Source organism: Dendrobates tinctorius, unplaced genomic scaffold, assembly GCF_039654945.1.
Source record: "Dendrobates tinctorius isolate UK_male_01 unplaced genomic scaffold, ASM3965494v1 ptg000130l, whole genome shotgun sequence".
Taxonomy (NCBI): Eukaryota; Metazoa; Chordata; class Amphibia; order Anura; family Dendrobatidae; genus Dendrobates; species Dendrobates tinctorius.
Window position 1 is genome coordinate 176237 of NW_027361798.1, and position 20034 is coordinate 196270.

General features: G+C 54.1%; 1 protein-coding gene across 1 annotated transcript in view; it reads left to right on the top strand.

The window, feature by feature from the left end:
* Positions 1–81: 81 nt before the first annotated feature.
* The window catches only part of LOC141047904 (ranBP-type and C3HC4-type zinc finger-containing protein 1-like), a 38632-nt gene continuing 18679 nt past the window's right edge, over positions 82–20034 (top strand). Inside the window, exons 1-8 of the mRNA XM_073543223.1 lie at positions 82–420; positions 2573–2747; positions 2944–3057; positions 5203–5344; positions 5418–5508; positions 5682–5955; positions 10065–10186; positions 10593–10766. Coding sequence (XP_073399324.1) covers positions 229–420; positions 2573–2747; positions 2944–3057; positions 5203–5344; positions 5418–5508; positions 5682–5955; positions 10065–10186; positions 10593–10766 — 1284 coding nt within the window. The 5' untranslated portion in view covers positions 82–228. The remainder of the gene's footprint in view (positions 421–2572; positions 2748–2943; positions 3058–5202; positions 5345–5417; positions 5509–5681; positions 5956–10064; positions 10187–10592; positions 10767–20034) is intronic.

A 20034-nucleotide genomic window follows, 5' to 3' on the forward strand; every position in this document is an offset into this window, starting at 1 on the left:
GCTCCTCCTCTGCCGGTTGGCTCCTCCCTCCGTTAGGACTTACCGTTACACTTCCGGTCTCCCCTCAGCTCCGCCCCCACCTCCGGATTGGCTGCCGTACCGGTCACCACCAGCAGAGGGAGTCAGGGTCACGGCCGCTAAAGGTGACTGTCTGCATTTCCGCTCGCGGTCAGCAGAGGGCGGCAACACCAGGAAGTCAAAGCTCTGAGCGGCCCCGGGCCGGGAGACATGGCGTGCGGGGGTCCCGTCCCCTCACAGCCGCTGCCCACAGTGCTGGTGTCGGCCCGGGCATGGCTGGAGGAAGCGGGGAGCGGCCGGGACACGGTGCAACTACAGCTGAGCGTTGAGCCGGAGAGAGCCGGTGATTTCCGCCTGTCGGTGCGGCGGAGCCAAGCGGCGGCCCAGGGCCCGGCAGGAACGGTGAGAAGAGACCCAGAACCGCGGGAGCCCCGGCCCGACCTGTGTAACGGGCACCGTGACGTCACGTGACAACTTTTACTACAAGACCCCGTGTCCCTCCTCCAGACAGCGGAGATGCTGCTACTGACACATCCGGTGCTGCCCTCCCCCCCCCCCCGTCCGGAGCTGCCCTCCCCCCCCCCCCCCCCCCCCCGTCCGGAGCTGCCCTCCCCCCCCCCCCCCCCCCCCCGTCCGGAGCTGCCCTCCCCCCCCCCCCCCCCCCCCCCGTCCGGAGCTGCCCTCCCCCCCCCCCCCCCCCGTCCGGAGCTGCCCTCGCCCCCCCCCCCCCGTCCGGAGCTGCCCTCGCCCCCCCCCCCCCGTCCGGAGCTGCCCTCGCCCCCCCCCCGTCCGGAGCTGCCCTCGCCCCCCCCCCCGTCCGGAGCTGCCCTCGCCCCCCCCCCGTCCGGAGCTGCTGCCCTCCCCCCCCCCCCCCCGTCCGGAGCTGCCCTCGCCCCCCCCCCCGTCCGGAGCTGCCCTCGCCCCCCCCCCCGTCCGGAGCTGCCCTCGCCCCCCCCCCCGTCCGGAGCTGCCCTCGCCCCCCCCCCGTCCGGAGCTGCCCCCCCCCCCCCGTCCGGAGCTGCCCTCCCCCCCCCCCCCCCCCCCCCCGTCCGGAGCTGCCCTCGCCCCCCCCCCCCCCCCGTCCGGAGCTGCCGCTGCCCCCCCCCCCCCGTCCGGAGCTGCCGCTGCCCCCCCCCCCCCCGTCCGGAGCTGCCGCTGCCCCCCCCCCCCCGTCCGGAGCTGCCCTCGCCCCCCCCCCCCCCGTCCGGAGCTGCCCTCGCCCCCCCCCCCCCGTCCGGAGCTGCCCTCGCCCCCCCCCCCCCGTCCGGAGCTGCCCTCGCCCCCCCCCCCCCGTCCGGAGCTGCCCTCGCCCCCCCCCCCCGTCCGGAGCTGCCCTCGCCCCCCCCCCCGTCCGGAGCTGCCCTCGCCCCCCCCCCGTCCGGAGCTGCTGCCCTCCCCCCCCCCCCCCCGTCCGGAGCTGCCCTCGCCCCCCCCCCCCGTCCGGAGCTGCCCTCGCCCCCCCCCCCGTCCGGAGCTGCCCTCGCCCCCCCCCCCGTCCGGAGCTGCCCTCGCCCCCCCCCCCGTCCGGAGCTGCCCTCGCCCCCCCCCCGTCCGGAGCTGCCCCCCCCCCCCCCGTCCGGAGCTGCCCTCCCCCCCCCCCCCCCCCCCCCCCCCCCGTCCGGAGCTGCCCTCGCCCCCCCCCCCCCCCCGTCCGGAGCTGCCGCTGCCCCCCCCCCCCCGTCCGGAGCTGCCGCTGCCCCCCCCCCCCCGTCCGGAGCTGCCGCTGCCCCCCCCCCGTCCGGAGCTGCCGCTGCCCCCCCCCCGTCTGGAGCTGCCGCTGCCCCCCCCCCCCGTCTGGAGCTGCCGCTGCCCCCCCCCCCGTCTGGAGCTGCCGCTGCCCCCCCCCCCCCCGTCTGGAGCTGCCGCTGCCCCCCCCCCCGTCCGGAGCTGCCCCCCCGTCCGGAGCTGCCCTCGCCCCCCCCCCCCCCCCCCGTCCGGAGCTGCCCCCCCCGTCCGGAGCTGCCCTCGCCCCCCCCCCCCCCCGTCTGGAGCTGCCGCTGCCCCCCCCCCGTCCGGAGCTGCCCTCCCCCCCCCCCCCCCCCCCCCGTCCGGAGCTGCCCTCCCCCCCCCCCCCCCCCCCCCCGTCCGGAGCTGCCCTCCCCCCCCCCCCCCCCCCCCCCGTCCGGAGCTGCCCTCCCCCCCCCCCCCCCCCCCCCGTCCGGAGCTGCCCTCGCCCTCCCCCCCCCCGTCCGGAGCTGCCCTCGCCCCCCCGTCCGGAGCTGCCCTCGCCGCCCCCCCCCCCCCCCCCCCCCCCGTCCGGAGCTGCCCTTGCCCTTGCCCCCCCCCCCCCCGTCCGGAGCTGCCCTTGCCCCCCCCCCCCCGTCCGGAGCTGCCCTTGCCGCCCCCCCCCCCCCGTCCGGAGCTGCCCTCGCCGCCCCCCCCCCCCCCCGTCCGGAGCTGCGTGCGTGGGTCCCTAGTCCAGAGCGGCACCTTGCGCGTCGGCCTCATCGTCGCCCCCTTCCTTCCATCCACTGGCTTTTGTTGCCAGCCCCCTTCAGTGCCTTCCTTGCCCCCCTGCTCTTGTCACCCCCCTCGTGACTTCTCTGTCCCCCAGATCCTCGGGGACTTCCAGCTCAGAGACGTCTCGTACGACCTGAAGACGTCGCGGTGCCATGAACTCTCCACCCTGGAGACGCCCAGCCGCGTCCTCACCTTCCGGTTTGATGATGAGCGGGAGGCCCAGCGATGGTGGACGGTGGTGAGCAGCTCTCTGCGGGAGGCCCGGAGAGGTGAGCCATAGCCGCTGTGACTGGGGTGCGCCTCCCCTGTGTCCGTCAGTCGCGGCTCCTCGCAGATTGTGTGTGGGCTGGAGATGGATAACTGGAGCCGAATCCGGTAATGTCAGAGTGAAGACTGGCGGTCCGCACCCCGGGAGTCGCCCCTCTGCCGGCAGCTGCTCCTGAACTTAACCTTCTTTCTATTTAGTTGCACAATCGCAGGCGGAAGTCGCGGGGTCAAAGCTCCGAAACCCCCCGGACGCGGCTGCTGCTAAATCACCGTCTGCAGAGGAAGAGCCGCTGACAAACCTCTGCACAAAAGGTGAGCAGGGGCCGATAATGTCACCCGCAGTCCCATGTAACACAGTGATAACTGAGTACAGATAATGTAGTAATGTCACCTGCAGTCCCATGTAACAGCACCAATAATGTAGATGCCACCTGCAGTCCCATGTAACAGCACAGATAATGTAGCAGATGCCACTCGCAGTCCCATGTAACAGCACAGATAATGTAGCAGATGCCACCTGCAGTCGTACAGGAGCTTCTCACAAATTTAGAATCTCCTCAAAAAGTGAATTTATTTCAGTTCTCCAATACAGACAGTGCCTCTCCTCTATTCTATTACACACAGAGGGATCTATCTCACAGGTTTATTTCTGGTAGTGTTGGTGATTATGGCTTACAGCCAATGAGAACCCAGAAGTCATTATCTCAGTAACAGAGAATACTTTATAACACCAGCTGGAAAAATGATTGTAAAATCTGAAATGTCTGATCAGTAAATGCCCTCAGTACTTGGTCGGGGCTCATCCTGCATCAAAGTGGTCTAACATTTCCTGCGCTGACTTTGGTCTTGATAACACACAGTGGACCTACACCAGCAGATGACATGGCTCCCCAAACCATCACTGATGGTGGAGACTTCACACCAGACCTCCAGCAGCTTGGATTGTGGTCTCTCCACTCTTCCTCCAGACTCTGGACCGCGATTTCCAAGGTCTAGTGTGAACGAACAGAATGGTTTTTAACAGAGAAAAATGCAAAGTACTACATCTGGGCAATAAAAATGAAAATAGCATATACAGAATGGGAGGAATAGGGCTAAGCAACAGCACATGTGAAAAAGACTTGGGTATACTAATAGATCACAGACTGAATATGAGTCAACAGTGTGATGCAGCAGCAAAAAAGGCAAATGCAATTCTAGGATGTATTAACAGAAGCATACAGTCTAGATCACGTGAAGTCATTATTTCCCTCTACTCCTCTTTGGTCAGACCTCATCTGGAATATTGTGTCCAGTTTTGGGCACATTTTAAAAAAGACATCAACAAACTGGAGCAAGTTCAGAAAAGAGCGACCAGAATGGTGACCGGTCTGCAAACCCTGTCTTATGAGGAAAGGTTGCAGGATTTGGGAATGTTTAGTTTGCAAAAGAGAAGACTGAGAGGAGACTTAATAGCTGTCTACAAATATCTAAAGGGCTGTCACATTGTAGAAGGATCAACTTTATTCTCATTTGCACAAGGAAAGACTAGAAGCAATGGGATGAAACTGAATGGGAGGAGACACAGATTAGATATTAGAAAAAACTTTTTGACAGTTAGAGTGATCAATGAGTGGAACAGGCTGCCACGAGAAGTGGTGAGTTCTCCTTCAATGGAAGTCTTCAAACAGAGGCTGGACAGACATCTGACTGGGATGATTTAGCGAATCCTGCTTTGAGCAGGGGGTTGGACCAGATGGCCCAGGAGGTCCCTTCCAACTCTACGATTCTATGATTCTATAAGTCTCCACAGTCAGTGATGGTTTGGGGAGCCATGTCATCTGCTGGTGTAAGTCCACTGTTATCAAGACCAAAGTCAGCGCAGCCGTCTACCAGGACATGTTAGAGCTCTTCATGCTTCCCTCTGCTGACAGGCTTTATGGAGATGGAAATGTCATTCTCCAGCAGGACTTGGCCCCTGTCCACACGGCCAAAAGAACCTATACCTGGTGTAAAGACAACAGTATCACTGGGCTTGATTGGCAGCAAGCTCGCCTGACCTTAACCCCATAGAGAATCTATGGAGTATTGTCAAGAGGAAGATGAGAGACACCAGACCCAACAATGCAGACGAGCTGAAGGCTGCTATCAAAGCAACCTGGGCTTCCATAGCCCCTCAGCAGTGCCACAGGCTGATCGCCTCCATGCCACGCCGTATTGATGCAGGAATTGATGTATGAGAGTCACTTTTTGTATTGAAGAACTGAAATTCACTTTTGATGATATTCTAATTTTGTGAGATGCACCTGTATGTCACCTGCAGCCCTATGTAACATCACACAACAGTAATAACTCTGAGCACAGATAATGTAGTAGATGTCACCTGCAGTCCTATGTAACACCACAAATATTGTAGCAGACGTCACCTGCAGTCCCATGTAACACCACAGATGACCCGAGGTCTCTCTCCTACTACAGAGGACTTGGCGCAGCGGCTCAGCAGATCCATTGAGGCCGGAGATCAGAAGATGGCGGCACTGTACGCCTCGGATCTCGCTCGGCAGAAGATTCCGCTCCAGATCCAGCTGAATCCAGTGTGTTATCCGAAGAGTGAGATCTGGTGAGTGTCTGCCGCTCACTGACCATTTTGCTGTGTGATCGGGGTCCGGGCTGACGCCTCTTTCCCTCCCCAGCATGAAGGTCGGTGTGGAGGACGCCTCGGCGTCTGTTAACATCACTGTTCACGTGAGCGCTCACACTACGGTCGCCGCTCTGAAGCAGCAGGTGAGTGGAGACGCCCGGCCCTGGAGCGGCTGCTCGGCAGATGTGAACGGCTTTTTGGCTTGTGTAGCATCCTCTAGCCATAAGCTGTACCTTTTTCGTTAACTCCCAGGCTGCATGACGTTTCTTGCAGCTTTGGATGTGACTGGAGTATAAGTCCATGGATTCCTTTACAGATTTTCAACGAGTATCAGTTCCTCCCCAATATCCAGCGCTGGATTATTGGCCAGTGTCTCTGCTTGGACGATCGCACCGTTGCCTCTTATGGGATCAGGAAAGATGGCGACACCGCCTTCCTCTACCTGCTGGGGGCGAAACAGGCAAAACTGAATATGCAAGATCCATACACAAGCAACTTATACCAGCCCTTCCCTCTGCTGCCCGCCTCCGGCTGGGATGAGCGCACCAAGTTCAACACTGTGCCAACCAGGTCCAGTACAAAAAATGGTGGTGAGTTACTGCATGAGGCTGGACATGTCTAAGTTATCCCTATGGCAGGTGTGCTAACTATATAGGCTGTGGATGAAGGTGGAGACTGTGCTCAGTTTAGTAACTTTATAGGGGGTAGATGAGGTAGAGGCTGTGCTCAGTTTAGTAACTTTATAGGCTGTGGATGAAGGTGGAGGTTGTCCTCAGTTTAGTAACTTTATAGGGGGTAGATGTGGAGGCTGTCCTCAGTTTAGTAACTTTATAGGGGGTAGATATGGAGGTTGTCCTCAGTTTAGTAACTTTATAGGGGGTAGATGTGGAGGTTGTGCTCAGTGTAGTAACTTTATAGGCTGTGAATGAAGGTGGAGGTTGTCCTCAGTTTAGTAACTTTATAGGCTGTGGATGAAGGTGGAGGTTGTCCTCAGTTTAGTAACTTTATAGGCTGTGGATGAAGTAGGAGGTTGTCAGTTTAGTAACTTTATAGGCTGTGGATGAAAGTGGAAGCTGTGCTCAGTTTAGTAACTTTATAGGGGGTAGATGTGGAGGCTGTCCTCAGTTTAGTAACTTTATAGGGGGTAGATGAGGTGGAGGCTGTGCTCAGTTTAGTAACTTTATAGGCTGTAGATGAGGTGGAGGCTGTGCTCAGTTTAGTAACTTTATAGGCTGTGGATGAAAGTGGAGGCTGTGCTCAGTTTAGTAACTTTATAGGCTGTGGATGAAAGTGGAGGCTGTGCTCAGTTTAGTAACTTTATAGGCTGTGGATGAAAGTGGAGGCTGTGCTCAGTTTAGTAACTTTATAGGCTGTGGATGAAAGTGGAGGCTGTGCTCAGTTTAGTAACTTTATAGGCTGTGGATGAAAGTGGAGGCTGTGCTCAGTTTAGTAACTTTATAGGGGGTAGATGTGGAGGTTGTGCTCAGTTTAGTAACTTTATAGGCTGTGGATGAAAGTGGAGGCTGTGCTCAGTTTAGTAACTATAGGGGGTAGATGTGGAGGTTGTGCTCAGTTTAGTAACTTTATAGGCTGTGGATGAAAGTGGAGGCTGTGCTCAGTTTAGTAACTATAGGGGGTAGATGTGGAGGCTGTGCTCAGTTTAGTAACTTTATAGGGGGTAGATGTGGAGGTTGTGCTCAGTTTAGTAACTTTATAGGCTGTGGATGAAAGTGGAGGCTGTGCTCAGTTTAGTAACTTTATAGGGGGTAGATGTGGAGGCTGTGCTCAGTTTAGTAACTTTATAGGGGGTAGATGTGGAGGCTGTGCTCAGTTTAGTAACTTTATAGGCTGTGGATGAAGGTTGAGGCTGTGCTCAGTTTAGTAACTTTATAGGCTGTGGATGAAAGTGGAGGCTGTGCTCAGTTTAGTAACTTTATAGGGGGTAGATGTTGAGGTTGTGCTCAGTTTAGTAACTATAGGGGTAGATGAGGGAAAGGCTGTGCTCAGTTTAGTAACTTTATAAGCTATGGATGAGGTGGAGGCTGTGCTCAGTTTAGTAACTTTATAGGGGGTAGATGAGGTGGAGGCTGTGCTCAGTTTAGTAACTTTATAGGGGGTAGATGAGGTGGAGGTTGTGCTCAGTTTAGTAACTTTATAGGCTGTAGATGAGGTGGAGGCTGTGATCAGTTTAGTAACTATAAGCTGTGGATGAAGGTGGAGGCTGTGCTCAGTCTAGTAACTATAAGCTGTGGATGAAGGTGGAGGCTGTGCTCAGTCTAGTAACTATAAGCTGTGGATGAAGGTGGAGGCTGTGCTCAGTCTAGTAACTATAAGCTGTGGATGAAGGTGGAGGCTGTGCTCAGTCTTAGTAACTATAAGCTGTGGATGAAGGTGGAGGCTGTGCTCAGTCTAGTAACTATAAGCTGTGGATGAAGGTGGAGGCTGTGCTCAGTCTAGTAACTTTATAGGGGGTAGATGTGGAGGTTGTGCTCAGTTTAGTAACTATAGGGGTAGATGAGGGAAAGGCTGTGCTCAGTTTAGTAACTTTATAAGCTATGGATGAGGTGGAGGCTGTGCTCAGTTTAGTAACTTTATAGGGGGTAGATGAGGTGGAGGCTGCGCTCAGTTTAGTAACTTTATAGGGGGTAGATGAGGTGGAGGTTGTGCTCAGTTTAGTAACTTTATAGGCTGTAGATGAGGTGGAGGCTGTGCTCAGTTTAGTAACTTTATAGGCTGTAGATGAGGTGGAGGCTGTGATCAGTTTAGTAACTATAAGCTGTGGATGAAGGTGGAGGCTGTGCTCAGTCTAGTAACTATAAGCTGTGGATGAAGGTGGAGGCTGTGCTCAGTCTAGTAACTATAAGCTGTGGATGAAGGTGGAGGCTGTGATCAGTTTAGTAACTATAAGCTGTGGATGAAGGTGGAGGCTGTGCTCAGTCTAACTATAAGCTGTGGATGAAGGTGGAGGCTGTGCTCAGTCTAGTAACTTTATAGGCTGTGGATGAAGGTGGAGGCTGTGCTCATTTATTTTTTTCTTTTGGATTAGTGACATAGATTAAATCTATCATCTATTAACGTTGTTATTATATTTTTTTTATAAGCTTATTGCTCACTTATTTTGTACTCTTCTTTGGTGTCATGAACTATGTATGTATACAGTGGGGAAGTAAGTACGGTATTTGATACGCTGCTGATTTTGCAATTTTTCCACCTACAAATAATGGAGAGGTCTCTAATAATTTTTATCGTGGGTACGCTTCACTTGTGAGAGACAGAATCTAGAAATAAAAACCAGAAAATTATTGCGTGATTTTTTGCATTTTACTGCATGAAATTAGTATTTGATCACTGACCAGCAAGAATTCTGGCTCTCACAGACCTGTTAGTTTTCTGTAAGAAGCCTCCTACTCCGCGCTCATTACCTGTATTAATTGCACCTGTTAGAATTCGTTACTTGTATAAAAGACACCTGGCCACATACTCATTCACACTCCAACAACTCCACCATGGCCAAGACCAAAGAGCTGTCTAAGGACACCAGGGACAAAATTGTAGACCTGCACAAGGCTGGGATGGGCTATAGGACAATAGGCAAGCAGCTTGGTGAGACGGCAACAACTGTTGGCATAATTATTAGAAAATGGATGAAACACAAGATGACTGTCAAATCTTCTGTTGTCTGGGGCTCCATGCAAGATCTCACCTCGAGGGGTAAGGATGATTCTGGGAAAGGTCAAGCATCAGCCCAGAACTATACAGGAGGACCTGGTCAATGACCTGAACAGAGCTGGGACCACAGTCTCAAACATTACTGTTAGTGACACAGTACGCTGTCATGGATTAATATCCTGCAGGACACGCAAGGTCCCCCTGCTCATGCCAGGACATGTCCAGGTCCGTTTGAAGTTCCCCAATGATTGTCTGGATGTTCCAGAGGCGGCATGGGGGAATGTTATGTGGACAGATGAAACCAAAATTTTGGAATCCACTCCACTTGTCATGTTTGGAGGAAGAAGGATGAGTACAACCCCAAGAACACCATCCCAACCATGAAGCATGGTGGAGGAAACATACTTTAGAGGTTGCTTTTCTTCAAACGGGACAGGATAAACTGCACTGTGTCGAAGGGGGGATGGATGGGGCCAACAACCTCCTTCCCTCAGTAAGTGCATTGAAGGATGGGTCATTACTGGGTCTTCTAGCATGACAATGACTCGAAATACACAGCCAAAGCAACTATGGAGTGGCTCCGTAATGTACTGGAGTGGCCTAGCGAGTCTCTAGACCTGCACCCAATAGAAAATCTTTGGAGGGAGCTGAAGCTCAATGTTTTCCAGCGACCGCCTCTAAACCTGAAAGATCTGGAGAAGATCTGAATGGGGGAGGGGGCCAAAATCCCCGCTGCAGTGTGTGCAAACCTGGCCAGGAACTACAGGAGACGTCTGACCACTAATTGCAAACAAAAATTTCTGAACCAAACCAAGTCCTGTTTTTCTATTCTATCAAATACTTATTTCATGCAAGTGTACCTATGATAACCATTACACACCTCTCCATTCTTTTTATGAGGGAAAACTTGCAAATAGGCGGTGGAAGAAATACTTATTTTCCCCACTGTGTGTATATATTCATTCAGTATCGGGGAGCGGCCATGTTTGTCAGGTTTCGCCTCTTTCTGACCTCAGGCTCCTTCTTCTAGTGTCACACAATCTTCGGCCGGAGGGGACGGAGCAGGTGTCGCACAACTTACACCTGGACTTCAAGTCCTTAAACCTAACGCAGAAGCCCCTGGTCCCAGCTGCGCCCCCGTCCCCCGCACAGGTAGGTGCCAGCCTTAACCCCTTCCTTCTTATGTGGGGACCTCGACTTCAACCATTTCCATGCTTCCAGTCTGTGGGGGTCTTTCCCACCAAGAATATTGTTTCAGTCTCAGCATTGATAAATTGATCTTCGACGAGGACAGAAAAACTCCAACGTTCCGGCTCCTAGAAGAATAGGAGAAAATGAGAGCGTTAAATCGAACATGGGGCGCGGCGTGATGGGGATATAAGGGGCGCCCGGACTCGTGTGAAGTCTTCACCCAGCAGCAGCTCCTCTCCCTCTGCTATGCTGAACGCTCTGACACATTGTACCGAGTCCTGCAGCTGTGTCAGTCTATTGCAGGGGTCTTGGCAGAGCGCCCCCTGGCTGTGCTGCCCTCTCTCATGCTCTGTTTTGCCTCCTGCAGCCCGGCTGGTCGTGTCCTCAGTGCACCTTCATCAATAAACCCACCCGCCCCGGCTGTGAGATGTGCAGCGCCGCACGCCCCACCGACTACGTAGTGCCGGAGGAATACAAGCCGGACGAGACGGAGCGGCGGAGGCTGCAGCTGGAGAAGGACAGCTACCAGCAGTACAAGAAGGTAAAGGAGGGGGCCGCCAGCAAGAGATGTGGGAAATCCACTGTGAATGCAGCTCTGGGTCTGAGTGGAGTATTGGAATAGTAAATGCAGCTCTGGGTGTGACTGGGGCATTAAAATAGTAAGTGCAGCCCCATCCTTTTCCCCCACATTACCAGTTCCCCCATATCCTATATTGTGAGCGTGCAGTCACTTGTAGCTGGGACATTTCTCCTCCTGTCTCCTCCGTGTACAAGCCCTCTCTGCGGACTGCTGCTGCTCCTCCGTGTGTACGCGCGCTCGGCTGACTGCTGCTGCTCCTCCGTGTGTACGCGCGCTCGGCTGACTGCTGCTGCTCCTCCGTGTGTACGCGCGCTCGGCTGACTGCTGCTGCTCCTCCGTGTGTATACGCGCGCTCGGCTGACTGCTGCTGCTCCTCCGTGTGTACGCGCGCTCGGCTGACTGCTGCTGCTCCTCCGTGTGTACGCGCGCTCGGCTGACTGCTGCTGCTCCTCCGTGTGTATACGCGCGCTCGGCTGACTGCTGCTGCTCCTCCGTGTGTATACGCGCGCTCGGCTGACTGCTGCTGCTCCTCCGTGTGTATACGCGCGCTCGGCTGACTGCTGCTCCTCTGTGTGTATGCGCGCTCGGCTGACTGCTGCTGCTCCTCCGTGTGTATGCGCGCTCGACTGCTGCTGCTCCTCTGTGTGTACGCGCGCTCGACTGACTGCTGCTGCTCCTCTGTGTGTATGCGCGATCGGCTGACTGCTGCTGCTCCTCTGTGTGTATGCGCGATCGGCTGACTGCTGCTGCTCCTCCGTGTGTATACGCGCTCGGCTGACTGCTGCTGCTCCTCTGTGTGTATGCGCGCTCGGCTGACTGCTGCTGCTCCTCTGTGTGTATGCGCGCTCGACTGACTGCTGCTGCTCCTCCGTGTGTACGCGCGCTCGACTGACTGCTGCTGCTCCTCCGTGTGTACGCGCGCTCGGCTGACTGCTGCTGCTCCTCCGTGTGTACGCGCGCTCGGCTGACTGCTGCTGCTCCTCCGTGTGTACGCGCGCTCGGCTGACTGCTGCTGCTCCTCCGTGTACACGCGCGCTCGTCTGACTGCTGCTGCTCCTCCGTGTACACGCGCGCTCGTCTGACTGCTGCTGCTCCTCCGTGTACACGCGCGCTCGTCTGACTGCTGCTGCTCCTCCGTGTACACGCGCGCTCGTCTGACTGCTGCTGCTCCTCCGTGTACACGCGCGCTCGTCTGACTGCTGCTGCTCCTCCGTGTACACGCGCGCTCGTCTGACTGCTGCTGCTCCTCCGTGTACACGCGCGCTCGTCTGACTGCTGCTGCTGCTCCTCCGTGTACACGCGCGCTCGGCTGACTGCTGCTGCTGCTCCTCCGTGTACACGCGCGCTCGGCTGACTGCTGCTGCTGCTCCTCCGTGTACACGCGCGCTCGGCTGACTGCTGCTGCTGCTCCTCCGTGTACACGCGCGCTCGGCTGACTGCTGCTGCTGCTCCTCCGTGTACACGCGCGCTCGGCTGACTGCTGCTGCTGCTCCTCCGTGTACACGCGCGCTCGGCTGACTGCTGCTGCTGCTCCTCCGTGTACACGCGCGCTCGGCTGACTGCTGCTGCTGCTCCTCCGTGTACACGCGCGCTCGGCTGACTGCTGCTGCTGCTCCTCCGTGTACACGCGCGCTCGGCTGACTGCTGCTGCTGCTCCTCCGTGTACACGCGCGCTCGGCTGACTGCTGCTGCTGCTCCTCCGTGTACACGCGCGCTCGGCTGACTGCTGCTGCTGCTCCTCCGTGTACACGCGCGCTCGGCTGACTGCTGCTCCTCCTGCTCAGTGTACACGCGCGCTCGGCTGACTGCTGCTCCTCCTGCTCAGTGTACACGCGCGCTCGGCTGACTGCTGCTCCTCCTCTCCTGGGGTTCGGTGATCGGGGGCTCTAGTTCTTCCTGTAAATCCTCCTGTGATGTCACAATCTGACTTCGGGGATGTGTCTGCATTATTATCGGGGTGTTCAGGATCTCTGCTTGCTGTCGCTGAATCTGATCTGATCCGGGGGACGCGGATGTGTTCTGCTGCTGCTGCCCGTCCAGACTATTTCTCTTAACGGATGACAAGCAGCGATCCTGAAATCCATTATTTGCTCGGCTTGGTATAAGACACGCTTCTGCTATATCCTTCTGCGTGCGCTGAGGCAGGAATACCCCTTTAATTTCAGGGCTGTGATCCCTTTTATGATGGAAACCTTCTCTTCTTTCTTTCTCCAGGAAAAAGGAAGAAGAGAAGCGGCGCCCCATTCCCAGCAGGCACCGGCCGGCGACTCCCTGGAAGATTTCACCCTGTTACAGTGATGGCGACCCCCCCCCCCCACGGGGGAGAAGCCGCGCCGGGGTCCAGGGACGGCATGTTCCTCTCCCCTTTAATTGTGACGTCATCTGTCATGGCTGCCACAAGGGCGAGCAATCATCAAACGGACTATTAATTAGCTACTTGTTTTTGATTGGATTGCTTATCAGAAGGACGAGTCGCCCGCGGAGGAAGGGCTACATTCACCCACACTGTCTTTTAAAGGGGAATTCCACCCAATAGACCTATGGGGGATGCGGAATCCATCCCCCGTGCTGCGTGGTCACATTTCTGGATGCTCCTGGCGCCGCACTGCTGGCAGGATGTCTCCATTTGCCCTCGGGTCACGAATTGGGGAGAGAGGATTTGGTTAGGTGGAGTTCCCCTTTAATGCCCGCCTGTACTGCTGCTCCATAGGAGAACGGCGTGATCACGCCGGTTTTCGTCATCTGGACAGGATTGGATGCATTTTCCAGATTCTGTATTTTTTTTAAACCCTTTTTTAGCGGTTGCTATTAGTGCGGGGTCAGGGAATGTACGATGGTGGGGTTTGTTGTCATGTTTTCCTTTGCCGCCTCCCGGACTCCGGCATTATGCTGTTGGCTCAGAGCCCCAATATTCAGGTCAAATCTCGAGATGTGTCCTCCAGTCACAACCAAAGCTGCAACTCTCAGAACTACTATTGCCTAACGATTATACTCCAGTACCATCCAGAGCTGCAGCCATTTGGTTGTAACGTGTGTCTGGCGTACAACACCTAAAGGGCCAACAGAACTGTGAATGCAGCTTTGGATGCGACTAGAGCGTAGGACGCGATGAAGCTGGCTCTGTGGAGTTGGATAAAGCAGAGTTCAGATATGTTTTAAAGGAGCGCTACACCTAAAATTCTGCTTAATAAGGCTCCGGAGGCTGAAGCTGCTCTGCATGCTGCCGGACTCACGAGGGTCCACGTCTCCACGCGCATATTAATCATATTTGTCCTGGGGTCGGCATCCTTTATTCATCCCACATGCCATTGCTATTAATGTGTTGCCCTGAAGTTACCAACATTTCGCTATCTGTACTCTATACACATCCAGAGCAGCATTTACAATTCTGCAGGTCTTCATTGTAGACTGACTTATGTAAAGGTTTAGTTTTCTCTGATGTGCTATCTGATGTCCCACGATGCACTGCTGCCTGATATCAGCTCTGGATGTGACTGGAGTTCAAGATGTAATGACAGAATAGTGAGTACAGCCCTGGAGGTGACTGGATCACTTTCTGTGCATCACATGGCGCTTTGGCTTGAGACTCGCTGTAATGTGGGGTTTACGGGTGGGGTTCCCCTTTAAAAAAAAAAAAAAAAAAGCCGCCCTTCTCCTCCTCTTCCTCCCATCACAGTTTTATCCTCATAATATATTGCACCTATCATATTATACAGCACTGTGTACTTACATTTGCTCATTTTGACTTTCTACTCAGATAATTCTTGTTTTCTCTGCTCTGTGTAGAAACAGGAAGTCTCTTGTCCGTGCATTTATCTTTCCCCTCTTCACCTCCTGACCTGGCTGCTCTCCCCATTCAGGGAAAATTGACCTCCTGTTTTTGCATGGAGCTTAGAAGGATTCAGCTCGTCAGTTATTAATCACGTGATGTCATAGACTTAATGGAGAAGAGAAGAATTAGCGGGGTAGAAAGGTAAAATGAGCAATTGTAAGTCCACAGTGCTGTATAATACGATGATTGCAATATACTAAGAGGATGAACGCTGTAGAGGGAGGAGGAGCAGGAGGGGAGCTTCTTTTAAGGTTCATGCACTTTATAGAGAATGTCCCTGTGTCCGGGTGTGTGGTGACCGCCTCGTCTCTGCAGATGGAGGGCGACTCTCAGGTATTTGGCTCTGGCTACTCAGGTTTTATTTGCAACCTCTGCACCAAGGAATAAAGTGGTTTTTACTGACTGTTTTCTACTGATTGACTCAATCCAATACTACTGGTAAATACATGCACCGCACCCACCATGGAGAGAAGGAGGGATAATGGATGACACAGTCCTGGGGATCATCCGCTGTGTAAGGGGTGATGGGGAATCCAACCAGTGACTGAAATGTAGGATAGTGTGTGCGCGGTGCAATATGGCGCAGCAGTGTGTGTGCGGTGCAGTGCAGAGCAACAGTGTGTGAGCGGTGCAATGTGGAGCAATCTGCGTGATACAATGTGGATCAGCAGTGTGTGGGCGCGGTGCAATGTGGATTCACTGTGTCACCGTGGTGCAATGTGGAGCAGCGGTGTGTGTGCTTGGTGCCATGTTGAGCAGTGCGTGCGCACACGGTGTATTGTATTTTGGGGTCTGTAGTTTCTGATCTTCTCTTACTGTATTATGGCTGTGATTTCACATGTAGCAGCTGCCTCTCCTGTACTGTCTTCTCTCCCCTCCCCATTTACCTCTTCTCTCATCTGACCTTGTAAAGGTTGGTGCAATCTAATCGCAGCTTTCAATCATCCTCTAGGTATGTGTGGCTGTTACAAGACACCTAGCTCTGCAGGTGGAGCCACCTTTCAGCTGCAAGGTCTGAAATCACACCCCAACAGCTAGCTAGAATCCAGCTCCTACAGGAAGACCCCTTGTGGATCCAACCATACAGTCTGCTTTGTTCAGACTGCTAGAATTTCATAACGAGAATATAGGTTTATCATGCGCCCTAGCCACACATCTGTTACATTTCCGTGATCTCTGGACCAGACCGAATGCCTTCCAGGGTCTTGATCCGTTCTAGCACCCAGGGGTATGGAGATACATAGAGCAGCTACAAGAAGCCAGGTAGTAAAGTTGTGTTTGGTCTTAATGCATAGCAGGGTCTCGGCCGGATTCGATTGCTGGAGGGGAGTGACCCAAAGGGGTAAAAGCTATTGAAAGGCCACGTGGTCTGTCTCCTGTCTCTGATTTATGCAGTCCACTTTGATCAGGGGGCCTTCCTGTGAAGGACCTAGGACTCTGCTTGCAGCTGATGCCCCCTGAGTCCCAGCACACACATGATCGGACTTCACTCGATAATTTACATCATCAATCCACTTATATTTTGTTGTACCACTATTTGTATTTGCTTATCTGGCCATGTATAACCATTGTCTATATGGTGTATTGTCTAGTGTGCCCTTAAGGTAATTAAATATATAATTTAACCTTGGGCTCCTTTTTTATCTTGATCCACAAATCCACTTGTCCGTTTCTCGGTTTAAAGGGGTTGTCCGGGCTTTTCACATAATCTCAGTGCATATCTGGGCTGCCGAATGATGACAATAAGTAATTTACCTTCTGTCACCAGTTTGCAGGGTTTTCTGGATATCAGTGTCTTGCTTCTGAGCAGAACGTCCAAGGAGGGGGGGGGGGGGTGTTCTGGCATTGAAATGAGAACCCCCCCCCCCCCCCCCTTCCACTGCTGGACAAAGGAGGGGACTTGGTCACCACCTTTCTGGCATTTGAAAATACTTGCCTATCCATACCATCTGTCTGAGGACCAGTGGGTCTGGTTCTTAACCCCTTGCTTCAGGGGTAAGGCCCTCGAAAACTTTGGGTACTTGCCCAACAAGACCACTCTGAACTATGAGGACGTCAAGCAGGCTCTAGTCCGGCAGTACAACTTGACCCCTGAGATGTACCCAAAGAAGCTCCGGAGTATGCAGCGGGGTCCTGTAGCCAGATAGGCCTATCATATTCGGGCCCTACTGAGAGCAGTTTGACCAATGGACTACGGACTGGATCTCGCCACTGTCAAGCAGTTGAAGGAGCTCATCGCGACTGAGCAGTTTTTGTGAAACTGCCCAGCGACCTCCAGCAGTATCATTGTGAACAGAAGCCAAAGGAGGCTTCTGCAACAGCAACACTTGCAAGAACAGGAATCCAGAAGCAAAGAAACTTTGCTGGCTGGAGAAGGGAGTAAGACTAACACGGTTCCTGTTGTCCCTGCCCCAAAGCCCAAGGGGGCACCTGCCCATGTTTCCCTCTCCACATCGGTCGGGGAAATCTGTCATCTCTGCAGACAGCGGGGACACTTCAAAGATATGTGTACCGTACGGCAGAAGGGCCCGTCCCACAAACCATCCATCGTTTTGGGTGGGAGTGGAAGGAGGTTGCTTGACAATTTTCAGCCTGTCACCATAGGCCAGGCCAAGGACATTGAACTATGGGACACCGGCACTGAGATGACTTGTGCGACCTGGCAAGACTTGGTATCCGGGAAAACCCTTGCCGTCTCTGGAATTGGAGGCGTCTAACTGGCGCTGCCTGTCGCAAAGGTGTATTTGGATTGGGGCGCTGAGAAGGAAGTGCGGGATGTGGGGTTAACCTCATTCCCGTGAATGTTCTGCTTGAGACAGACTTTGGGAGGCTATTGTCCCAGTATGCGGCTGATGATCCACCAAGGTCTGATCCTCCAGACAACATTGTCAATTTTCTGTTGATTTCAATGTGATTAACACGCCTACTGATGGGGATTTAGGGGTGTGCTTCTCTCCCCTTGGAGGGGAGGAGATCAATCAAGCCAGATGTGATATTACCTTAGAGTGTGGCCAGCCGGCATGCTGGAACAATTTGTCCTGTGAGGATGTCACAGAGGGGACATACAGGGGGCACAGCTGCGGAGGGGAAGCATGCAATTGAGGACAATGTGGTCCCAGGAGAGGTAGGACTCCCAGGTAAGGCCTCCTCCACAACCGGGATGTCAGAGCGCTAGGTTAGTCAGTTGGGACTGGAAAACTTGGTTGCATCAGAAGAGAAGCGGGCTCTACCCGCAGTTGCCGTGGCCTAGGGACCGACAATTAGTGGTACCCTATTCATTCAGGCAACGCTTTGTACTGATGGTGGTAGACTTTGCCACCCGGTACCCGTAAGCAGTAGCCTTGTTGTCCATTTGGGCCCACAAAGTGGCCACTGCCTTGTTGGAGATTTTCTCCCGAGTGGGTTTTCCCCAGAAAATGCTTACTGACCGGGGGACCCAGTTCATTTCTCAGTTAAAGGAGTCCCTCTGGCACTCTGCAGCAGGTGCTTAAGATGTTGGTTGACTCTCACGGGTGTGACTGGAAGCAGTACCTTCCACACCTGCTATTTGCCTACCGAGATGTTCCACAGGCATCAATGGGATTCTCACTCTTCAAACTCCTGTATGGGCGACGTGTGAAAGAGGTCTGGGCGGAAGACTTCGCCACCCCTGGAGTGTCATTCTTTGAGAATGACAAGAAACTGGCCTTGGCGCAGCTGGTGCACGATAGTATGAAGCAAGAAGTGATGGTACGACCAGAATGCTTCTGAGATGATCTAGTAGGTGGGTTAAAAGGTGTGGGTACTGATCACTGTACCCCAGGACAAGATTCAGGCGGCCTGGGTAGGCCCATACCTCATGCACCAGCAGCTCAATGCCGTAACGTGTATGGTCACCCTGGACCATGCACGGGGAAGGTGGAAAGCATTCCACGTGAACATGAAAGCACATCATGAGTGGGAGGCCTGCGCCCTCCCCGTATGCAACCTGCCAGAAGAGGGAGAGGTAGAAAGCCTCCTGGATGTGCTCCCCCAGGCTTTGTTGGGTGGGACTATCAAGGACGTGGAGGTTGGCAACCAGCTCTTGTCATCCCCCAATCTGGCGTTCAGCATATCTGGTCTTGAAGGTACAGCAGACATGCACCAGGAGATTGATAAGATGCTGAATCTGGAAGTCATCCAACCATCCAGCAGCGCTTGGGCCTCACCTGTAGTCCTTGTTCCAAAGAAGGACCGGACCACCCGGTTGTACATGGACTACAGGGGTCTCCACTCTGTCACGGTCAACGATGCGTACCCAATGTCAGGCATTGATGACCTGCTCGATTAGTTGGCTGGGGCCAAGTACCTGACCATCGTGGATCTAAGCCGGGGATATTGTCAGATTCCCCTAACCCGTCAGGCACGAGAACGCTCTGCCTTTATCACCCCACAGTGATGCCATTCAGCAAGAAGAATGCCCGTACCACTTCTCAGCGGATTGTCAACACCTTGCTCAAGGAACTTGAAGGGTATGCGGCCGTGTACCTGGATGACATTGCCATCTTCAGTCCCACCTGGGAGGATCACTTAGAGCATCTGGCGCAGGTGCTCGTGCAGATCCGCCGGGCAGCCTTGACCAGCATCATGTTCTCCCTCTATCTGAAAATGAACCTGTCAAAAACCAAACTCCTTGTGTTTCCTCCCTCTACTAACCTACCTATGCCGGATATTGTGATTTCTGTATGTGGATCTACCATCACTCATAGAATCCTAGAGTTGGAAGGGACCTCCTGGGCCATCTAGTCCAACCCCCTGCTCAATTCGCTAAATCATCCCAGACAGATGTCTGTCCAGCCTCTGTTTGAAGACTTCTATTGAAGGAGAACTCACCACCTCTCGTGGCAGCCTGTTCCACTCATTGATCACTCTGTCAAAAAGTTTTTTCTAATGTCTAATCTGTGTCTCCTCCCATTCAGTTTCATCCCATTCTGCAACCTTTCCTCATAAGACAGGGTCTGCAGACCGGTCACCATTCTGGTCGCTCTTTTCTGAATTGCTCCAGTTTGTTGATGTCTTTTTTAAAATGTGGCGCCCAAAACTGGACACAGATTTCCAGATGAGGTCTGACCAAAGAGGAGTAGAGGGCAATAATGACTTCACGTGATCTATGCTTCTGTTAATACATCCTAGAATTGCATTTGCCTTTTTTGCTGCTGCATCACACTGTTGACTCACATTCAGTCTGTGATCTATTAGTATACCCAAGTCTTTTTCACATGTGCTGTTGCTTAGCCCTATTCCTCCGATTCTGTATATACTTTTTTCATGTAGTACTTTGCATTTTTCCCTGTTAAAAACCATTCTGTTAGTTGCTGACCACTGCTCCAGTTTATTTATATCTTTCTGAATCCTCTCTCTCTTCTCTAGTATTAGCTA